The 24,275-nt window shown below is 42.2% G+C and overlaps 1 protein-coding gene and 1 long non-coding RNA gene across 4 annotated transcripts in view; one reads left to right on the top strand and one right to left on the bottom strand.

Moving 5' to 3' along the window:
- Positions 1–24,275, top strand: part of ALKAL1 (ALK and LTK ligand 1) — a 32,975-nt gene that overhangs the window by 671 nt on the left and 8,029 nt on the right. For 2 of the 3 annotated variants that reach the window (XM_088675489.1, XM_035125446.3), the window contains exon 2: positions 1,745–2,179. In XM_088675489.1, the coding sequence (XP_088531615.1) occupies positions 1,745–2,179 (435 nt within the window). Of the gene's footprint in view, positions 1–1,744; positions 2,358–24,275 lie in introns of all 3 variants that reach the window. The other variant, XR_015951488.1, reaches the window with a different exon arrangement.
- Positions 535–2,446, bottom strand: LOC148684845 (uncharacterized). Its single transcript, XR_015951489.1, has 2 exons — positions 2,326–2,446; positions 535–679 (listed from the first exon to the last, which is right to left on the bottom strand). It is a non-coding gene; the product is annotated as an uncharacterized LOC148684845 (long non-coding RNA).

The raw sequence follows: 24,275 nt of genomic DNA, 5'->3' as shown, positions 1-24,275 counted from the left end.
TATTTGGAAGAGCTTACTTAGGGGTATAAAGTACCGAGCTTGGGAGCCTGAGTCCCTCCTGGTCGGGTTTCCAATCGCTTCTCTTTTTTCCCCAAGGGGGTCTAAAACATGGGTGTCTTCAGAAAGGTAGCCCAGGGCCCCACTCAGCAGAATGGCCAGGGCTGGATTTAAAGCGGCGGAGGTATGGGTGGGTGTAGGCGTAAGACCACCCAAATCAGAGCTTGAAGAAAATCCCCACCCTATAAAGACAGGTTACGAATCTAAATACAGTACTGTAGTTGCCATCGATGATGGAGGCGGAGGGATATTAAACCTGCAATTTTGCGAACACTTCGACCAAGCCCCATTTTATTCCCCTAGGGTTTATTTCTGAATAGACAAGCATAGGATTGCACTGTATTTATAAAAAAAAGGAACGAAGAGGGAATTTTCCGGAAGGGCTAAAAAAGAAAGAAAAGAATATAGTATTTCGGGATGCAGAAGATTTTAGCTGTGTTTAAGGGAGAGAGAAAGAGAGACTTTGGCTTCTGAATATAATTTTGGGTTAAGGGTGTAATTTCTTAATCAGTTTGAACAGAGATACTTAAAAATCGAAGTCAGGTTGCTGCTTCCAAGTCCTGGAATCAGGTTTCGAACAGCACCTCGGACGATTCCTCCATGTCCTGGGTGCCCAAGACATCTAGAAGAGATGTCAAATTACAAATGCTTTAAAATTGTCATATTCCATGGTGGGGGAAATCAATAAACTGTGGTAGAAAATCCAGGCAGATGTGCAATGCTGAAAAAAACAAATAACTACCCCGCCCTATACGAGAATAACTTTCGAGGTGCGCACAACGTTGGTGCAACTGCGCGCCCCGGAGATAACCCAAGTCCCATTCTGATCAGAGACCTAAAGATCCGGGTAAGAAATAAGCAGAGACACTCCTACAAATACATTCAACCTATTCTCCTCCCTCCGCCCCCTACTTGGCGCCCCCCTGCTCAGAGTTAAAACTTGTCCGTCGAGCGCTTTAAACCCCCAGGAGCGCTTGGGAAAGAAAGCCAGGCAAATCCCGCCTAAAGCCCCTGCGGATCGCGAAATGCGTGGCCTGCTTAATGCCCTCCTCATAATCCGTGTCTATAAATGTGCCCTAAAGGGCTCCGGGGTCTAAAAGGGAAGCCGCAGAAGCCTGATGGTGGGCGGGGTCGCTGCTGCTGCGGCGGCGGGACCAGCCCGAAGAGCCCCTCCCTCCCTCCTCCGCCTCCTCCCGCTCCGCCTGGCGTTCCTTCTTCTCCTCCTCTCTTCACACGCGCTCGCCCCGCCACAGACCCGAGCGCGAAGCGAGCGTCCAGGCTGGCAACTGGCGAGGCCCCCGGTGGGACTATTAGCAGAGCGCGCGCCTGGGGAGCTGGCCTGACACCCATCGCAGCGGCCAAGCTGAGAGGAGCGAAGGCTCCGGCCGCTGGAAAGGAGCCTCCGCTGCTGCGCGGACGCCCTACTTTCTCTCTCCGGCGCGGCAACCGCGACACGTGCCTTTGGCGCGCCCGCAAGCAGCGGCGACCATCCCGCCGCCCAGAGCGGCCTCGCGCTCGCGGGGCTCGGCGTGTGGTACCTCCGCTCGAGCCCCACGCTGCGCGGCCACCGCCGGCCCCACCATGAGGCGGGAGCTGAGGGCGGGAAGGGGCAGCAGCAGCAGCAGCAGCAGCAGCAGGAGCTAACCGCCGAGCGCTGCCTCCGCCGCCTCGCTCTCTTTTCCCTCAGGAAGCCGAGAGATGCAAGGGGCCAAGCCATGCCGCCGCCGCCGCCGCCACCACGCGCTGCCTGCCCTCTTCTTCTTCCTGCTCTTCACCTCAGGACGGGCGCCCAGAGCCGAGGGCGCCGCCGCCGCCGCCGCCGCCAAGAACAAGACCCGGGACCTCCAGAACCCGGCGGCGGCGGACAGGAAGGCGCTGCTGGAACTCTTGCTCAAAGCCCTTCGCGAGAGGAGCAGCGGCCACAGCCGCCCTCAGCACCAGGCGCCTTTTCACCCCTTGGGGGCGGAACGGGTCATCGCTCGGCGCTACACGACCGGCGGCGCCCTTTACTCCTCCGCCTCGGTGGATCGAGAAGCCAGAGTGATCTCGTCGTCGTCCTCCTCCTCCAGGGAGCGAGCGGGCGCGCAGGCACCCAGGTTCTTCACCTCTTCCAGGCATTCAGGTAAGCGGAGAACAACCGGTCTCGCCCTGCCTGCCCCATTGCAGCTTGAGTCAGAGATCCTTTGCAGGTGGCAGGGGGAAGAACACGACTGCCGCTGTCCATGTGCAAAGCGCCGCCAGCCCCCTCCCCCTCAACCCAGTTCCTACCTGGGACTGAGATCTCAAGGCTTGGATTCCAGGTAAGCTTGAATAAGCCTCCGCCTTCCCTTGTTGATGCACGCCTCCTCAACGCGATGGTGCTATCTTTTGCTTTCCTCACCCCTAGTACAGTAGTTTCACATAGTAAAGGAGGAGGTTTTAAAATAGGACTATCCCTGCTCAACGCCCTTACATTGCTGCAGCGGTCATCGTTTGAACACAGGACAGAAGGTTTACCCTCTGGTTTACTTTGACCTAATGACTTCAAAATAACTTTATTGAAATCAGTGCTACTTTTAACTTTACTTCTAGATGGCAGTTATAAATAGGATCCGGTTGGTAAACAAGCCAGGCTGACTTGGTGCTTCCCAAACGTATTGCAAGTGGTAGCTGGGTTTTAGGGCATTTCAAAATGCAAATTAACCTCTTGCATTGCTTACTGTCGCTCACGGTTTCGGTGTGATCCGTTGCTGCTCCGGCTGTTCTGACAAGCCTTATTTCGCTAGCTGGCTCTCCACAGCCCTGGTTTTGTTGTGTCTACGGTAGTACAGAGCTGGTGTTTGATCCTCAGCAGATCTCCCTAACTTTCCCTCCTTGTCCTGAAAAGTTCCGGGTATGCAAGGCTCATTCACTTTCAGGCTCTCCAAGTGCCTATTGAACTGTTAATTGGTACAGGTCTTCTGAGGCTAAAACCTCAAGGCAGCAGCTTTCCAGCTTTATGTACATAGGAGCCAGAGTTCCAGGAGAGTCTGCTGTTGTCTTTCATTGTGGAGGCAAATAGACCCCAAAGAAACCCTTTTTGCAATCATAAACAAGGGGGAAGCCACTCTGGCTCTTGGCATTTCTGTTCTAAGTGTTCCCTGGCAGGAGGCAGCCATCTCCTGCGCTGGCTTAGTTTTTAAAAGGTGGAGGTTTCTTTCATGTGTTCTCAGATCATAACCTGGCCCCTGGCATTTATTACTCCCATCTTGCTTCTGGCTCCACATTGATCACGATAAAAAATATATCTGTTGCTTAGAAAGTGTGTTTCCACCCAACTGTTCCGGTTACTCTTTTTAACACTGAGAAAGAGGCAAAGCCTTTCTAAACAACTATAGTTAACATTTTAAAGGGCAAAACACAGCTGACACCAACCCACCACATTCCTGAATTTTTAGACAGAGGAAGTGATTAAGTAAGTACTTAGTTTTAGTGGTGACTTTTGCCAAACTTTTCCATCTTGATAATTTCTTTTGGCATGGGCGTACCCAGGATCAAAACTAGGGGGGGCAAGGGGAGGGGCCAAGGCACGGAAGGGGAGGGGCCACAAAGTGGGCGGGAACAGCGAACTCGCGCTCCGCCGGGCTGTGCCCCTCCCTAGCAGCAGGGCTGGTGGGCGGAGGCGGAGCCCAGCCCAGCGGAGCGCGAGTTCGGCGTTCCCGCCCACCGCGCCGCGCTCCCTGGTTCCCCGCCGCGCTTGGCCTTGCCTGAGGGCGCGCCGGGGAGCTGGAGGGAGGGTGCGGCGCGGTGCGGCGGGAATGGCGAACTCGCGCTCCGCCGGGCTGTGCTCCGCCTCTGCCCACCAGCCCTGCTTCTAGAGTAGGGCAGCTGCCCTAACTTGCCGCATGGTGGGTACGCCCTTGTCTTTTGGTGCCTAAGTGGCTGGAAGTGGAGAGTGATGGTTTGCAAATAAAAGAGAGACAATGCACAGAATGCTAGGTGTACCCAAGTCCCACTAAAATACATCAAATGAAGGCAGTGGATTTGATCCAACGGACGGCTTGTGTAAACTGAAGGAGCTTCTGCTCACCAGACAAGGCTGTCCTTATTTTTTGCTGGTCCCCCTCCAGCTGTGACCACCCCATGTCTCATATCACACCATTCCTAAGGGTCTTTAGATGTCAGGACCGGGATGCTGCAATGAGATGGAGGCAACAAAACTCCATCTGGAGTTCATAGGACCCAGCATAGAATGATTTATGTGATTTTTGACTCATCGGAACTTACATGTCTGTCTTTGGATTGTACCCGAATAAAATAGTCATTTTCTTTCCCAAGAGCTGCAAATCTGTGTGAGTTCAGTTGTACATTATATAGTCGTCAATGCATAACTGATATATCTGGTCTACGCAATGCCTTTGGGAACTTTTCTGTCAGATACAAGCAAGTGAGCCACGCAATCTGCACTGTAGGCAAGGTGCTTTGGCAGTACCTTCATGGTGTCTAGACTAGGGTTAGTGTTAAAATATCCTATGCCAATGTGCTCTTGTCTTAAAATATACTGTATTCTTGCATCTCAACCATTTATCTTGCTTCCTGCAGCACTGCGGCTCCAGATGGTAGAGGTGCAGCCGCTGATGTAAATTTTAAAAATGGATGTGCATTTTAGTTACATATACTTATTCTACTTTTTTTCTATTGCCAAAGTAATTTAATTATTGTTAAATTCCCAGATATGTTCTACAGGTACAGAAGAGTTTGTTTTTAAGTAATATAAAACTCATTAAAGTTTCTTATACTATAGAGAAGCTAATGCAACTTACTCTTTCATGGCCTTATGCAGTTTACACAAAGATGGCTGAATTAGTATATTTTGCTAACACAGGGAAATATTAAAAATCTTATAATATTCTACGATACCACATTTCCTTTCCTGGTAAGTCCAAGGCTCTCTGACCCCACTTTTACCATTATGCTTGGCATGAAGCCTCTACTCAAGAGCCACAGCATTCAAGTACAATTTGACAAAATGTTAATTAAGTTTAGTCATAAATTACCACTACCATCTGTTAGAATATTTTCTGCAAACACACACAAAATCAGTATCACAGAAATGGTTACCTCCAAATATGAAATTTTATATAACAACCTATGATGCAGAATGGAAAGGGGGAGGTGGGGGGATTTTGGCTTTGCACAAGGCATTGCTCAAATTTGAGCTCCCAAGGTCTCACTGGGTAACATATCTTAAAGTGATCACATTTTCACAGAGTAGTATCCAGTCTTGCAGCCCACTGCACCCTGGTGCAAACTAGAATGTTTGAGGATCCCCCGGAGCAAATTTAGAGGGGGCATAGGAGGCTGCAGAGTGGAGGGAAAACTGCTGAGAATTGCAACTCTAGCTTTTTCCGTTGACAAATAACTTCCATTTGCAGACAGACAACATTGGATACCACCTATATGTACAGTATTACACTGGGTTTCTAATTTCATTCAATTTAACTTTAGAATTATTCTGGAATGTTTACTGATCTCATGCTTTTATCTTCAAATAGCACATGTTCAACCTTTTTTTTTCTTTTTGTTTTAAAGAAGGGACCACTTGGATATATAGTGTGTAGAAAAGTCTTCAGTAAAAGATTGTGAGTGGCATAAATCTGAAACCACTATTTTATTCTTTAATCAAAGTTTATATTGCAGCAGCTAAATGAACTCCTGTAATGTGACTTTTTCATGTACAGCAGGGGTTCCCATTCAGGTGGCCCATGGCATGTCTTTGGATTTGTGCCTGAAGACCACAAGTGGTGCATCCATTGCATTAAATATCTGTACAGTGGTACCTCGGGTTACAAACACTTCGGGTTACAGAATCTGCTAACCCAGAAGTAGTACCTCGGGTTCAGAACTTTACCTCAGGATGAGAACAGGAATTGCGCACTGGCAGTGTGGCGGCAGCAGGAGGCCCCATTAGCTAAAGTGGTGCCTCAGGTTAAGAACAGTTTCAGGTTAAGAACAGACCTCCGGAACGAATTAAGTTCATAACCAGAGGTACCACTGTATTGATTTTTAATTGTATTTTTATTGCTACTTTTATTTCTTTTATTTTATTGCAGTTTGAATTCCATAGAATTCAAAGAAGCAATAAAAATATGTAAAATAAAAAAACACAATTTTGTTTGCTCATTGACTTTTCAGCTCCACCTTTCTAACTGGTCCTATGCATGAAACAGGTAGCATACTTGAAGAAGCTACAGCAGAGGCTCTGGATTTCAGTTTTCTACATATCAACTTAAATTTTGGTTCTAGAACCACATTTTGTTTGTTCCTGTCAGTGATGCTGACATGTGCAATGACTGCTGATGCCTCCCTAGCTTTATCTGCCAACCTATCTAGATGAAGTGTGATATCTGTTACTTTCATGCCAGGCTTGCAGGAACATCATTGTGCCATCTCCGTGGCCATGACAAATCCAACTGTCTGTTTCCATTATAATCAGATCACTCACTATCAGGAGAACCTGGCTCCCAGGTGGTGGATTCCTGGCACAAGAAGATAGTTGTTTGTTCCTTCATGGATAGTTCCTCTCTCAGAGTACCCAAGCCCTCATTTTCTGTGTCAATAGGGTCCATGGTACAGTAGTGAAATACTTTTGGCATGTCTTTAAGGACCTCGTCAACAAACTTCTCTCTGTTTCACCCAGTTGACTACGTTGGCCTTAAGTGATCAAACTTGTTCCCTGAGAGGCAATAATTTATTGCACTAATTACACCTGTGCCATTCTGTGCAACACACTTGATACAATGGCTTTTTGTTGTTCACTTGGGAATTTGTAATTTGTAATATTACATTTTTAATTGTGATATTAAAATGGGAAAGAGTGGACTGTCTGCACTGGTCTCCTCATCCTGTATGCTAAACTCACACAGGTGCCCAATTTGCTTGTTTGCTTGATTGTTTTTCTTTGCTTGATTGTTTGTTTGCTTGATTGTTTTTCTTTGATACTTTTTTCAGTGGGTTTGAGGCATTTTCTTATTGGGGGCTTCCTCTCATGCAGTTTATCTTGCTTGCATGATCCCTGGCCCCTCTGCCCCACCCGATTGTATGACATAACTTATTGACAATATGTAACAAAATCATTTGTTTTCAAAAACATTGAAAAATTTTAGTGGTACTTTAAAGACTAACACATCTGGTATGAGATAACCTGGTATGGATGGGAATGCAGTTCATCATATGCAACACTCCATCACATATCTGATGAAGTGGACTCTCGTTTATGAATTCTTATGCTACAACAAATCTGTTAGTCTTTAACTGTATATAGTTTATGAACTTACTATGCCATACTTCCTTGCCCATTCCTGCCAATATGAATTCTAGCAAGTTTAGTATTTTTCATCCTCTTTATTCATTGACCAGAAGGTTTTTTAAAAACAAAAACAAAAAGTTCTTCTCACAATAAGTTGAAAACAGTTCCATTCCAAAGCAACAAAACCTTCTTGGTGTGTTTGGTTGATATTTCTGACTCTGGATGGAACTGCCTTCAGTTCACTCTGATAAGCTATCTCATTTGCCACACTTCCTGTAAAAATGGTGGGCCCATGCACAATCGGAGGTCTCGACTGCACAGAGCTGAAAACTTGGGGAATGCCCTCTACTTTTGCAGAAATGCTTGGCAGCCATATCCTTCCCATCCCATTACCCCTCATATGTCTGGGGAAAATCTAGTAAAGGAGGTTGTGATGGAAATTGGCAGATGAAAGAGCTGGTGGGTCTTGCCATGCATTGGAGAATTTTTATCATAAGCTGAATACTTTTCTAAGCATTCTCAAGGCTTGGGGAAAACCCAAACCAATTCTGAATTGAAATGATTAAGCCTGCAATTGCATGTGGATGCCCCACCAATGATTAAGTATAAAAATTGTAAAGCATGGTGTATTCTGAAGATTGCTATTTTGTGAGACATACAATTGGTAGTGTATAGTTACCGTATACTTCTTAGGTTCCTTAGTTACTCTTTATTTTCCCTGATGACTCTCTAAAACCCTAAAACCACATAGGAGGTTTGTACTTGATAGAAAATGTGAGGAGGTCATCACTTGTTTTAGAAAAAGGAGCACAAATGTATATTCTTTTGATGTTTGAATCACAGCACCTGTTGTTTTTCTTGAATTCCCATAGTATGAGATTTATTAAATTGAGTTGCTTCTTGCTTTGATTTCCCCTTACTATGACAGAGGCCTAATTTATTTGCCCTACTTTTATAATGTCGGTTTCGAACTGTGGGGCTGACATGCTATCCCTCATTTCACTGGCAAACATCCCAGTCGAGCAAAATATACTACAAGCAAGCATAGCAGATACTAATTGGACTAATGGCTTCAAACTAAATCTCTCACAGTTCAGTTCCTAAATAAGCAACTGACCGAATATGTGTAGGTTTCTTGCTGATAGGTGGTTTTAAATTGAGAGAAAACATAACATTTTTCATCATCTGATATGCTGGACAATGGTTTGCATAAATAAATGCATCAATCATCCCTTATTTCTCTTGCCTTTCTGACTCTGCTCTAACTTTGTTTGTTGTTATTTTTGCCTGCCTCCCATTCTTTCCCTCTGTGTCTCATATCCTCAGGGGTAGCTTGGGGGGCATGGGAAGCTGCATTGAGTTGGAGAAACAGCAAAAAATTGGGAGCCCCACCTTGCACAAGCAGAAATGCTTAGTGCTTACTCAAAGCCACCGCTGGATACAACCCAATAATAGTAGTCTTAATACTAATAATAATATGAAACATTTGGACCATAAGGTCTGTTGCTGAAATTAGAAGGGAACCAGAAGGATCTTGGTTCACTTAGGTTTTATGGAGACTTCCTTAGTTACCGTTCACTATTTATGGGGTGGTTGGTTGATGATTTGATTAAAATTGGAGTAACCAATAACCACTGAGTGCAAATGCACCTGCACTGGATACTAGAGTCTCAAGGAGAGAAAATGAAACAGATGCAGAACAAAGTTTTATTAAATGTCACATACAATTTTGGACACTAAGGTGCCAGTGACTACATCAAAAGATACAGTGATAACAGGGGGATAGAAATAGATTCAGGCAGTAATATTTGCCTTTGAAACAGGAGATATAATCAGAGCAGCAGCCAGATAGGCATTCATGGCTTGCACTCCCTCACTTGGATTTGATGCAAAGGAAAAACAGGTATTGGAGTCATAGAATTCTGATGATCCCATACTTCACTCTCCCAGAAAACCTCTGCCCCACTGGTTTCATGTAGATGAGAGGTGGGTAATCATTTGGCTACATGGGCAAGATCCTTATCAAGATCTGCCTCCTAGGTAAAATTTGATAGGTGTATAGTGTCTTTCTGGCATCTGTATCAGGGGACAATGGAGGAGTGCACCTTTGGGGGTGAAGTCAAACTGTTGGAAGGTTGCAGTGCCTGCTGTGGCTGTAAAGACTGATATGGAAAAGACATGTTTTGTTGTGGGTGGGGCAGATGAAGGCATTTGGTTGTGCTGCTGCAAATGCCCCATGGTATTTCTTCACTCTGCACTCTTCTCGGTGGTCATACATTGTGTTTTGCAAGCCTCCCTGCATTGCCATTTAAATCTTTCAGTTGCAAAGGCTTAAAAAGGGAGTGAAAGAAACCAAAGTCTCCCCATGCTTCCATTTCAAGCCTCCAGAATCAGGAACTCATAGAGTGGGGAAACTTGTAGAAGACTTTAAAATAGCCCCTATGCTCTCATTTGAGCCTCCAGAGGCTCAAACAGGAGTATAGGGGCTACATTACTTTGTGGAAGCCTCTTTAAAGTAAATGTCGCATGCAGGGTGCTTCAAAGGGTGCATTTGCACAGGGCTTTAATCCTTGCTCAATGGATGACAGCATGTGCAGGATTAAATCCTGTCCTTCTGCCCATCATCTGATGCGCAGGGAGGCATGGGTTCAGGAAAAAGGCCTCGCAAGCCCAATTGGATCCCTTGGTGGGCCATGACTGGCCCATGGGTTAGAGGTTCTCAACCTCAGTGTACATGTTAAAAGGCATGGGGGGGGCAAAATTGAAGCTAAAAAGTTTACTCTCATGGAAAGGATGAAAAAAATGATTATTACCACCACCACCACTGCTGCTACTACTACTATTAATTGCTTATACCCCTTCCACCCAATTGGTGCCCCAGCTGCTCTGGGCAGCTTCCAGCATAACATAAGCACAGTGAGACATCAAACATTACAAACTTCCCGATGCAGGGAGTAAGTAACCTGGGAAAAAGTAATAAAACATGGTGGGAAATAGAGATGTGCTTTGGATATGGATGAATTCCAAGCCAAGGCAGGATGCTTCTGAGAGATTTTGAGTTTGTCTGAGATGACGCAGGATGTGTGCAAGGCTGCATAGGTCAAAGCAGGGACCCTTGAAATGCCTTGTTGTGCCTCAGCAAGCCATACATAAAAAGCAATTTGTAAATGTCTCCAAGTTTTCCATATAAGGGAAAGACCAAGCTATGGCGGGAGGAGGGAAAGGGAGCAGCTTTGCAAAATTAGAAGACTTGTCTCTAGCTTAAGAAAAAATACAGGATCAAGAAGTGGAATTAGCTTGTAATCAGAGGGAATGATTTTGTTCACTCCAAAATAACCTATACAGTCTGCCTGGCACAAAAGCCCTGGGTCTTATCTGTCTGCAGTTTGGCAAGTTTCTTACTCTAGGGTATCTCTTCCTATCTCTTCAATTTTCAGACCAATTGCCCACAAAATACTATGAAAGTTTAAGATATTCTTATTTATAAATCCAAAAACTATAATGGCTGCAATTTCAGGAAAATTACTACAGCTATCCTTCTAAAATTTGTCAGGATTCATGTGAAGATGTGACTTTGCCTGCAAATTTCATCCAATTCTATCCTAAAATAAAATATCATATGGAAATTTTCTTTTTTAAAAAAAATAAAATCAAAAATTAAATGTGCCTAGCACAGACATCCCTACACTCATTTGTCTGTAATTTGGTAAGCTTTATCTGGATGGGTGAAAATATAAGAGCTTGACATTGTTACTGAATTCTGGAAAAGTTACAGATATTCTTGGATTTGCCAGTAGTGAATGGAGGTGGGTGTGGAGAGAAATGAAGTAGACATAGACTGAATTTGAGTCAAATAAAGGGGCCAACAAAACATCACAGGCCAAGGTGGACTGTTTCCCAACACACCAATGTGAGATCTGAATTTTGTGATCAGTGTGTAGCCAATGGACAAATAATTTTAAAGGGTAAGGTATGCTTTTTACAATACATGGAAATTAATTAGACCCAATCAATATGTAGGGAAATAAATGATGGACTGATGAACAATTTCATACCAGATTTGCGGTTGAACAGAGGCCCTCGCTATTGAACATTTGCTTTCAGGTCATCAGTTTGAATAAATCTATCTTAGAAGAAGGCCTATGAACAAACTGTTGAATGAGCAAAATCAAAACATTGATTTTACCCAGTGCTTTAGATACAAACAAACATGTAAGAATGACAGGCCTCTCTGCCTTGAGGCATTTTAATCTGATTAAGAGAATGGCAATAAACAAAGAATAGAAAATGATCAGATAGAATAAGGGTTGTATCAGCACGAGGTCACCCTTTTGTTTTTGGTGACTGTATGTACCGATGTACGTTAATAAGTGATGGCATTCTTGCAACACATTCGATTAAGTTTGGAATGAAATAAGCAGCAAAGTAGAGGATTGTGTTAGAAAGCTTTCTAGAAAATGAATAGTATAGGGATGGACTTAAGGGACTAAATTATTTTGAGAAGATGATAAACGCCTGGTTTAAATATAACATGTTATTAAGCTGAGCTACACATGAGATATGTACCTGTGCACTCCATTCCCACACTGCCCGTACCCTTCTTTCCATGCCATGATTTAAGACTTGTTCAGATAATAAGTAATGGCCTTCTGTTATGTCTAAATTGGGCCAACTAGAAACTGACACCAGCTCATGTTTTCAAAGGCTGGTTTGATCTGAACCTGGCAACCATGGTTCCCAGTTTAGATATCAATAGAAACTATGGTTACTCATTCTAGCAATCACCATGGGTTATGAAGTTGGCTTGTTTAGAATAACCGTAATTAGAGATAATCCATTATTTCATATAAGATGAAACAATAAGGGAAAGTTAAAAGCATTTGAATTTTTATTATTTACTGGGTGAGAGGAGGACAGGGAAGCACTCATGTAATGCCAAACCATGACTTAGTTTTATATTTAAACATTAGCATTATGTCTAAATTGGGCCACTGTACTTTTTTTGGTGCCATTTTATCTGGGTATTTCCATGACTAGTGCAGTGTAAATGCATAGGAAAAATGCAAAAAGTAGATAGCAAATACAAAGACTTATGTAGTTTAATGGAAGTATAGGTTCAAAGTTGAGACCACAGAACTAGACATAGAACAATAAAAATGTTTCCTTTTTAGGGTTCCTTTTTGTTTTAATTATGTCCTGCAATTTTAAAATAGTGGATGAGTCCTAAGCATTTAGAGCAAAACCAAAACAAATAAAAACTGTTTAGTGTTCATATTAGATGGTTATTAATCAAGATGCTCCTAGAACAAAGGACTTCTATGAAAAAACTGTTTCCCTCCCCTCCTTTGGAAGGAAGGGTGGGATGTAAATTGAATTAATAATTTTAGGCAGTCATCAACTAAGTTTAACTCATAGTTGACCCATTGGAATGAATGAAAATGTCTAAGCCTATTAATTTCAGTGGGTCTATTCTGAGTAAAAGTTAGTGGTTTGGAAATGTGCCAAAATGCATATTTTTGTCATGTCATAGCAATAAGGTAAAAGGTAAAATCACAATCAAATAGCAATAACTATAATACGGATATGTAAACTGTGGATGTCGTCCTGGGAACTTTGCAAAGGGGTTTGTATCACTTTACTAAATCAGATTTCTGAATTGGAAATATTTATTTGTAGACCAGGGATTCACCAACCTTTTTGCACCGGTGAATGTTTGGTGTTTAGCTCTGGCACAGCAGAAGACATACGTGAACCTCTTCACAATGTTTTTACATTTGCCTTCTTGGGGATTGGGAGGGCAGGTCTTTAACACCCACCTACACCTATTGTGTGTAGTAGTATTTGCAGAAAATCACTTATAAGGGACTACAGTGATACCTCTGGATGTGAAGGGATCCGTTCTGGAGCCCCGTTCGCATCCAGAGCAGTATGCAACCCACGCCAGTGCTTCTGTGCATGCGCAGGTCGCGATTCGGCACTTATGCGCATGACATCATTTGATGCTTCTGCACATGCATGAACCACCGAACCCGGAAGTAACCCATTCTGTTACTTCCTGGTTCGGTTCGTTCGTAACCTGTGTTGTATACAACCCGCAGCATTCATATCCAGAGGTATGACTATACCTAATCATAGACAAAACCATCACAGGAAAAATGCATTCTAGTTGCTAGGGAAAAAGGAAGGGCAAAGTGGAGATTCTAAGCACTATAAAATAAGACAGAATCAGAAAAAGTGCACTAAAAAGGAGGGGAAAGCATAGGGATTACTATTGCCTGGTGTCCAAACAACTAACTTTTCATTTACAGCTCTGACTTCACTCATTGGCTAAGAACACTAACAAGCAGGAGCAGCAAGTCTAGGGACGTCCAACTCCCAATAGACTGCAATCTACTCACAGTATTAAAAAAACTGGCAGTGATCTACCCAAAGTTTTGAGCTTTTTTTGGGAAGCCAAAGTTGTGGAGGTTTTTTAGAAAGCCAAAGTTGTGGGGTTTTTTTGTTTTGTTTTTTCTAAGGAGATTGCTGGGGGGCCAGAGATCAACCAGGATCTACCAAGAGCACTCCATGATCTACCAGTAGATCACGATCTACCTGTTGTACATGCCTGGTCTAGTTCATTTCACATAAATTGCTTAGAAGGGTACCTGTAAATTGTGCTTCATGGCTTTCCTTCAAAGAGGGCTAGAGACTTGTTTTCTCTTTTAATTGAAAGTTTGGAGTTTGGAGTTCTTTTTGGGATGCCAATGATGGTTTTCATGAGTGCAGTGAATGTCACTGGATTGGTGATTCCTGATGCATACATTTTCTGGCTGCTTCCTTTCATATTCCTGTCCAGTAATCCTTAGAGATGGAGTTCACAGTCAGCTCAAGTTTTACATCTGTTCCTAAACCACTAACCACAGGGAAGGAAACATAAATTTAAATGTACCTCCACATGGAGAATTTTTGGCAGATGCAAAATAGCATGCTGGGGGGAAAGGTTCTATCATAGCCTACCTTTCTGAATGATTGTATATACAGGGAGTTCAGACATTCAGTCCCTCACCTTCATCTCTATGGTATCACAAACTGGTTCATAAATCAATGCTTTCTAATGCAGATAGGCTTCAAGGAACTCTTTGATATTTCTAACCACAGAAGTGCAGCTGTAATCCCTCCCAATTCATTATATAGTGCTACAAACTATTGTTGTTGTTGTTGAGCAGCTTTAATAATAATATCAGTGGGTATTATAATATATGCTCATAGTTTGAACATATTCACTTGTTACCAACCAAGCCTGCATGACCTCCGGATCATATATTACACATATACACACATACCACTGTGGAGTTGATATTTCAAGGTTTTAGGCTGCTAACCAGAGCATGTCACAGGGAAGCAGAGCTATAATTTTATTACTAGGGACAATTAGCAAAAACCCACAGAGTCTCAATTTGGATTCAAAGGTTGAAACACTCTTCAAAAGAGAGAAGTATAGGTTTCCTCCATTTCACAGTGCCCAAGAGTCTGGAGTCACTTCTGCATGTCAGGAACAGTGAATCATGAATTCCCAAATGTAAGACACAGTCTACCTTTCTGTGCTTGCAGACTGTGTGTCAATCAGAATTTCTGGTTTCTTATGATTGGGGGGTGGGAAAGGAGGTACCAAATGGCAAGCCTTTGTAGGTCATCCTCAAGACATTCACAGCTCAGCATGGTGTACTCTGAAGAGTCCTCAAAATATAACTTCAGAAACTAACAAGTATGCCTAAAGTGAGAAAACATTTTTGTATCTTGTTTACCTGTATGAAAACAACACAGAGGGTGTTTCACACATAGAGAGCAGCAAGATGGAAAATGCAATGGGGAGAAAGTAAGTAAGAAGAGTAGATAGCAGACAATGTGTATGTTGTACCAGGGGAAATGAGGTAATGGGGGGATAAAAGGAACATTTAAATCAGTTTGAATATTCCATTAAAATTAATAGCTAGACATTGGCTAGAGCAAAGCTGCAATCATATACACACTTGCATAGAAATCCAGGAGACTTCTCAGTAAATATTTATAGGCTTGTGATGGTTGTGGACTGTTTCACCGCTGCAGTAGAATAATATAGAGCATAGCTGCCAAGTTTTCCCTTTTCTCGCGAGGAAGCCTATTCAGCATAAGGGAAAATCCCTTTAAAAAAGGGATAACTTGGCAGCTATGAATATAGAGTGGAATGGAAAGCTGGAGATATTGTGCTATCTATATTGACTGGTAGCAGCTTTGAAAGCTCTTTCTCAGCCAGCCCTGCTGTCTGAAATCACGGATAACTCTAGAAGCTTGGACTTTCTGAATGGAAAACTTGCTGCAGTCCCTGAAGAAACATGTGTGGAAGTTTTCGTCCTGGATTGGTGCAGTAAGGAAAAGAGGAAGTAAAGACAGAATTTTGATAAATGGCAGCACAGAACATGATAATCAAAACAACAAGATGTTAACCTATAAGGACAAGGGAGGAAGCCTGCAGAGGCAGAAAAGGAATTTGGTTGAACTGGACTCTGCTGCACAATGTCTGGCTGAAAGGCATGCTTTTGATACTTAGCCAGGCAAAGGAATGAATGTACGCTGATGTGGACCATTTATTCTTAGAAATACCGGTATTCATTACTAATTTGAGTAACGATTGCTTGCCAAAGGAAAAGTATCTCTTCTGTGTTGTTAATAATATTTAGGGCTACAGTTTCCACTGCTGCCTGTCAAATATTTTCAAAGGCATCACATAGAAACTATCTAACACTGACTCAGTCAAGAGGCTTCAGGATAATTATATGTAGGATGCTGTAGGTAGGATGCTAAATATGTGCAATAGGCTTGAACTGAAAGCATATGTGGTACTTTTTGCAAACACTTCTTATTTTTAGGGTTTCAAGGCAACAACCCTAGAGAGACAAGCATTCAGAATAAAGACAATGTGAGGGAAATGGTCTTAGGTTGCCATAAGTGCATCCTGGGGTCTTTTTTGGAGGGAGGGGCTGTTTAAATAGCAGGCATTTTTTATTTCTATGTGCCTATTGGGGAAAGCATTAAGAAACTTGACCCTGTGACCATTCATCCCTCCTGCCAAAGAAATATCAGACATGTGCCTCCCCTCCTACTGCAAGGTCTATTATTCAGCCTTTCGGGAAACAATAGTATTATGCATTTTCAAACTCCCTGAATACCTAAATGCTAATCATTCACTGAAGTTTGTACTACTAAAAAGTGTTGTGAATGTCAGCTTAACTTGATTTCTAACTTAAGCTTCCTATCATGTTTGACTGTTCTACAACCCCCCACATATGGATTACTTCATGGCTTAGGGATGTAATTATCTGCTTGAGCCTCCAGCTGCTTGTCCCACAATCAAGCAAATTAAATCATTACAAATCCAATATACCTTACTATGCTGATCCTACTAAGTTGCTGAGAACCTATATAAAGCATTGTGCAATCCTACACAATCTTGTTCTCATCTTAAGTGGTGTCTCTATATTCCCAAATGTTTTACAAAACAATAAAATATTTCTCTAACAGTTGCATTTATTTCAGAATAATGTTGTTCAAAAGACCAAATAGCCATTAAACAAATGTTTGTAGCCATCAAACAAATGGCTTTTTCCATTCTTTTAATCAAGCAATGTGCTTCAGAATATAACATCTTCAAAATATATATTGAATATTAAGTAGCACATTTGCGGGTGGTGCTGTGGGTTAAACCACAGAGCCTAGGGCTTGCCGATCAGAAGGTCAGCAGTTTGAATCCCTGTGATGGGGTGAGCTCCCATTGCTCGGTCCCAGCTCCTGCCAACCTAGCAGTTCAAAAGCACGTCAAAGTGCAAGTAGATAAATAGATACTGCTACAGCGGGAAGGTAAACAGTGTTTCTGTGCGCTGCTCTGGTTCACCAGAAGCGGCTTTGTCATGCTGGCCACATGACCTGGAAGCTGTACGCCGGCTCCCTCGGCCAATAACGCGAGATGAGTGCCGCAACCCCAGAGTCATATGTGATGGGACCTAATGGTCAGGGGTCCCTTTACCTTTACCTTTAGCACATTTGTAGAATATGGTAAAACTCATGGTGCGCAATTGACGAGAAATGCTGCTGAGCAAGTCCAAATGAAATTAATAGGAGTACTGTAAAGACTTCAGGCTTAGTCTTCCAAGTTCTGCACTCGCACAAGTTCCAAGAAAAATGAGGAAAGATTGCACAAATGCCTAGGATCTCTTACGTTGTTGAAGTGATCTAGACACAATGAACTGCTGCTAGCTTCTGCTGCTTGCTGAATGGAAGCTGTTGGTCCTGACTTGCAGAAACCTGTAGGAGGAACCAGAATGATTTGACCCATCCTATAACCTCTAATGGTTATTTTGTTGAATGTTTTTGAAACCTGGGTCAAATGACCTGGTAGAATTTATGCTGCTGGATGTGGGTGTTCATAGGTTCTCTTGTTTTGCCTTTTAACTTATTAGAGGCAATAACACTACGAACAGAAACCAATTCTGTTCTGCCTCCACACTGCTACCGGTACATATTTGCCTCCTGTCTAGGAATGGACTGAAGTGTTTATTCCAAATTTGTCACCCCATTCTGAAGGCAGTGAATTCCAGGTAGCCGTTTCAGAGGCTGTGGTTTTGCACCCAAAATAGTTTTTTGGGGGAAGGGCTTACCATAGCAGTGAAAGCGCAAATTCACTCCCCCCCTTTCTTTTCTTTTCTTTCTTCATGGCCCCTCTTCTCCCTTGAAGTTTGGTATTTTCCCCCAAATGCCCCTTAAAAAAATGACAAAAGCCTGAAATGAAAGTTTGAGGACCTGGTTCTGCTGTAGACAGAAACAGGAAGCAAGCCTCTACCTTTGCTTTTATCCTTGAAACATTCTGGCACCAGCAGTTTCCCTCACCACCTGGTCCAGCCCCCAAAATAGTTAACACAATCAAGGAACAGGCATGTTTTTAGTACAGTATGTCTCACTATCCTTTCATTAAAATTTATTTAAGGGAGGCTTCAAGTAGATCCTTCCTGTTATAAGGACATTCTCTGAAATGTTTGGCTCAAAGAATTAAAACAGTTTACAAATGTTTGTAGGTGGTTCTGCACGAAGATTGTACAATTAGGATAGTAAAGTGTTTGTGATCTTTATGGCTTTATCTCTGTCTAATATTTCTACAAGATACAGTAGAAAGATACAGTACAATCTCCTAATCTGGATAGCTCAGTTGGTTAGAGTGTGATGCTGACAATACCAAGGTTGCAGGTTTGATCCCCGTATGGGACAGCTGCATATTCCTGCATTGAAGGGGGTTGGGCTAGATGATCCTCAGGGTCACTTCCAACTCTACGATTCTAGCAATCCTACACATATTTGTTTGAAATCATTCAGTCGGGATTACACTAGACTGAGTGTGTTTTGTGTGTAGTGTGCTTTCTTCTTTGGTCATCACTCATAGCTGAATAAGATTGTCTTCCATAAACACGGTCTTAACAGTGAGTCTGTAAGTGACTGTGGAGGCCAATTCTGGATCCACACGCCCTTCCACAGTGGGTACATTGGTTTCTGGGCGGGAGTTGATCATGGTGAGGGTTTGCCAAGCGTGCTTTCCTCTTAGCGTGTTTCTCCCTTTCCTGAGTTTGAGCATCTTTAAAGCCCATGACACTTTTGGTAAAGGCTGTTCTCCAATTGGAGCGCTCGCAGGCAAGTGTTCCCCAGTTGTCGGTGTTTATACTACATCTTTTTAGATTTGCCTTGAAAGAGTCTTTGAACCTCTTTTGTTGACCACCAGCATTTTGCTTACCATTTTAAAGTTTGGAATAGAGTACCGTGTTTCTCATATTATAAGACACGTCTTGTATTTATTTTTTCCTCAAAAAAACACACTATGGCTTATTTTCAAGGGATGTCTTATTTTTTTTCTCCTCCTCCTGCCGCGGCCGGCATTGCTGCTGCGCCTATCACTATGTCTTATTTTCGGGGTATGGCTTATATTCCTTGAACGCTTAAAAATCCTGCTATGGCTTATTTTATGGGTATGTCTTAAAATATGAGAAACAGGGTAGTTGCTTTGGAAGACGATAATCGGGTATCCACACAACATGACCAGTTCAACAGAGCTGGTGTTGAAGAATCATTGCTTCGACACTGGTGATCTTTGCTTCTTCCAGTACACTGGGATTAGTTTGCCTGTCTTCCCAAGTGATGTGTAAAATTTTTTGGAGACACCTTTGATCGAATCTTTCGAGGAGTTGGAGATGGCGTTTATAAGCGGTCGACGTTTCCCAATCATGGAGTAAGGTTGGTAGTACAACAGCTTTGTAAACAAGAATTTTGGTTTCCCTGCGAATGTCCTGGTCCTCAAATACTCTGCACTTCAAGCGGGAGAAAGCTGCACTCACAGAGCTCGGGCAATGCTGGATTTCGGCATTAATATCTGCCCTTGTGAAAAGTGTGGTGTGCAGCACTGCAGCCAAAGCACAATAACATTTTTAATTTTACAATGAATTAAAAAAACCTATCTTTTTTGTTCCACAATTAAACCACTAACTCTTTTATTGCCACAGTTTTTTAATTATCTTTTTTTCTCATAAAGTGCTTTGGTGGTGGTGTTCTCTTGTATGACATTTTACTGTTATGAAATGCAATGATGTCAGACTCTTTTTGTGGGATCTTTGGATCTGGGCCACAATACACCCTGCCAGTGTAAGTCATATTACAATAACTCATGACAGAGAAGTACTTGAAGGACTAAAGCTGCAGCTGCCTATATTGATGGATCATATTCCTCCTAAGAAATATTGAGCTTGTCGTAATAATGGATTTCTGCATGTAAACATAGCATTAAATTTTCAAGATACTGTAAACTTGTGACCAGTAACTATTGCTTTTCAGATTTGTTTCTGTTAAATGGGTTCAAGATAAATACTAGAGCCAGAGTTTAATGGAAACTTGACACAGTGGCACCAATACCCCCCCCCCCCCATACCCAGGAAAACACAGTGTCTCTTTTGCCTCTCTGGCATTGCCACTTGGGGACCCTGGAGCAGGCAGCTGACTTGGGGTGTCATGAAAGGGCAGCAAACAATCAGTTACTGCATTTTTACTGCTGAGCCAGGGATTGGAGAGGAGGGGAGGGGGCTTCCTTTATCCAGCACCAAAATAACTTAGCTGACTCTGGCTTGCAGCTCACCTTGACTAGAATGGGAGGCACTATTTCCTGCTCTTTCTCAGGAATTCAAATATTTTGGCATTACTGTTTTACTGTGCTTGAGAATAGTGCGAAATAGTTCTACTAGGACTAGCAAAGACTTGTCACCTTAGTTCATATCAACATATAAATGCTGTCTAGTCCCCATCATTATTTTTGCATCCTTCAAAACCTGTTTGTCAAATTTTTGTGTTCTGAAAAAGCACAGCTCACTGCTTTCACCCATCCTTACTATCTCCATATCTTACCTCTCTCCTTAACTCCTCTCTATAAATCCTATGAAATGCTTTACCCCAGCTACTTTTTCCATTTTCTATCCTTCCCCCCATCTACGGGTTTCCTCTTTTACTTTTTTCAGGATGTGCAAACTCATTTGAGAGGTATTCAAAATCATTGTGATAGTTTAGAGACGTTTTGAGCTCTGAAAACAAAATAAATATTGAGACTGACTTATATGGCTTCTGGTTTCAGGCTTTCCAGACAGTCAGGCATCACTTTTCCCCCTCACCGCCTTTCTTTTTTAAATACAGCTTTAAATGTTATACAATGGCTTTAAGGGGAAAGATCTGAAACTCAAGGCTAGTGTAAGACACACACAACTGCCTTAGGGGGGCACATGTAGCTCATTAGCTTTGTGCTGTTCATTCCAGGTTTCTTGCATTTAAGAACAGCAGGTGTGCGTCTGTATTGGTGAGAAATTCAGCTTACTGTGTGGTTGCCGGTCCTCAGTGTTTGTGAAATTTAACCATGGTGCATGTCATAGAACACTAACCACATAGTGTGTTAAATAATGGATGGCTGTTTTTCATGGAGAACAGATGAGTTTTGGAGTTTTACTTATAAAATAAGCGTGAACTTTGGAACTTTTAGTTCAAGTGGTATGAAATTTGAGGTGTTGAAAATGTGGTGGTGTGTGACATATTTAGAAATTCCAAAGCTTTTTGTATTGACTATTGGGTGTATTAGAAAATAATAAGGGTCACTGTATTTTGAACATGAGGATTGCCCCCTGTTTCATATTCCTCAAGCCTCCTTAAGCCTATGTGAGTCTGCATACTGGTATTTGTTTGATTGATGGTTTGGATACCTATATACCCTTCAGAAGCATCTTGAATCCAGCCTGCTAGCAAAATTTCTATTCTGGCACTGATAAGCTAATTGACACATGATGTAATAAAACTTATTGGTTTTTATTTAACCCACAAGAGATGGCATTGAACTTCTTGTTGAACCATAATTCAGCTGTTTTGTGTTCTTTTTTACTTTTGAAGTTTCTCTTTCCAGAATGACCACTTTATGGTCAGTTTCAGAATATCCTGGGAGGTTGAAATGTTCTCTCACTGGTTTATAGATACTGCCATTTCTAATATCTGATATCTATCTTAAAGATACCCTACTTGTTGCTCTGTTGCTTTCAGTGGTCCAGTTATATTTTCAAGGTACATTGGGGGAGAGAAATTACATTTCCATAGAATCAGCAGTATGTTGTTACAGTAATTACAAAATGTAATTTCTTCTCCTCCCTCCCTGGCCCCATGCTGACACCCACGTACACCAGCACTTCCACTGAGAGCTCAGCTCCCCTGTTGTTTGTGTCACTGATGATAAAAACTGAGTGCTGCAAGGGAGCTACAGGCCTTCCAGAGCACCTGCACCTTAGTTGTGGATGTTAGCGTAAGGTTATCAGATTTTTTTTCAATGAATCCGGGGACACTTTTCAATTTTAATAGGAATGGTAGGATTTTGTCAGGGGACTGATTTGTAAATCTGGGAACTGTCCCTGGGAAACGGGGACATCTGGTAACCTTATGTTAGTGTAACTCTTTGGAAACTGGAAGTCCCTAATAGGTAGGTGTCAATTTTTCATAATATTTCTCCTATCTTTCAAGAGAGAAAGGGGGATCCTTGATCCCTTATTTCTCTGCTTGATCACTGAGGTCTTTGAGTGCATCACAGTTAGTGATACCTTTCAGCTCAGATGTATGGCTTTTATCTACCAGTACCTGTGTATTCAGTATTGTAGTCCCAGTCTTACGAAACTCCCGCTGAGGGGTCATAGGCACTGAAGACCTGTTTATTCCAGCAGGTTTTAAAAATTGAATTCTGATTTTGCTGTTTTAGCTCACTTTTAGTTTCATTGATTTGAGTCTTCTGTACACCAGTTAGAGATGACTGTGACTAAGTAGTATGCAAATAAGCAAGCAAGCAAGCTGTATAGACCAACGAGGTGTGGCCTTATGGCTTCTGACAAGTCTCCATTGCAAAGTTGTTGCTCATCTGGTGATCTCTCGAGGATGCATCTTGTTATACTAAGGATCTGTGGTTTAAAAAAGTCATGTTCATGGAAATTTCTGAAAAACTGATTAATAAAATACGTGCCACCAGGGGTAATGTGCACCCCTGCAGCTTTGCTGGTATAGGGACTTTTTGTTATTTATATAACCAAATCTCATGGTTAGCACATTCCCACTAAATATGAGCTTATTTGGCAACATTCATGGTTATTTGGTTATGTTTGGTTACAAATATGAACGTATTCCACCATGGAATATATTTTGTGCCACAAATTCTTTTATTTATTAAAGCTTTCTATAATTATTATTTTATTATCTCTTATTTTTATTCTTCCTGCTTCTATAGCTGTTTTTATTATTACTTTTAGCTTGATGTTTCATTTGTTTGAATAAAAAAAATTAACTTTCATTTACATTTTCACCCCCTTGAAATGTCAAAAAGCATGAGCCTAAAGAGCATTATGAGCAAAATAGAGGAACATAGTTATTCTCTTCTGAAATGTCATGCCTTGAACATATAGATTATTGATTGACCCGTGATGATCTCAAGCAAACATACTTCCACATATTTTGAATAATGAAGCAGAAGAAAATAGCCATTCTCTTTTAATTCAGCAATTTCTTTCTCTTTTCTGCTAAGATTTTGGATCACACAATATTGCTCTTCTGATTTAGCTTGTTGCATGGAAAAGAGTTAGTGTACACCAGCCACACATACCATGTGAGGATGGAACATTTGAATATGTCATCTACGCATGTAAAATCTAACATATGTAGGCTAAAATGATAAGGGTTGATTTTTTAAAGGGTTTTCAGAACACTAATTTGCAACAGGTCTCTCAGAAGCCCTTTGCTCCTCTGTGCCATATATCCATGCCTGGATATAACATTGACAAGGCTCAGTGGATATTTGCTTATGTGCCACTAATGATACGTGGGTAGTGTTAGTAGCAATGATGGTGGAAAAGTTTGTCATCCTCAGGCTCAGAAACAACGCTTGCCTCAATGAGAGATGAGTATCTGATGTTACTGAATTCTTCTTTGGCTCAGAGAAGATCAGGAGGGCAAAAACCCACTCGCCTTGGCCAGTGTAGGCCTCCAAAAAGGGGCCACTGAGGGAGGACTTTTAGGCTAAGCCTATTCAGCTCATTTACTGTATGTGACCTGGCATGCTAGCATAGAAAATTATTTAAAGGGCTTGTTTTTTCTCTGCCAGGCTTAGTCAGAACAGCAGCAGCAGCAGCCGCCCTACTGATAAATGGGGTTTGGATTTGGTGCAACTTTACACTAGCTTATTGTTAGAGCAACCAGATCCTGCAGCCATTCTAGATTTTTCTGGGAAGGGGAAAAATATTGGCTTTCAAGCCTGGCATAGTTTGTGCATCAAAATCTGCTGCTGGAATTCAAGCCATATGTAGATCATTATCTCCTTCTACAGAAAGAATAAGAGGCTGAG

This window comes from Zootoca vivipara, chromosome 8, assembly GCF_965207765.1.
Source record: "Zootoca vivipara chromosome 8, rZooViv2.hap1.1, whole genome shotgun sequence".
Lineage (NCBI taxonomy): Eukaryota > Metazoa > Chordata > Lepidosauria > Squamata > Lacertidae > Zootoca > Zootoca vivipara.
Note: the sequence above shows the minus strand (reverse complement) of the source record. Positions and strands in the feature narration are given on the sequence as shown.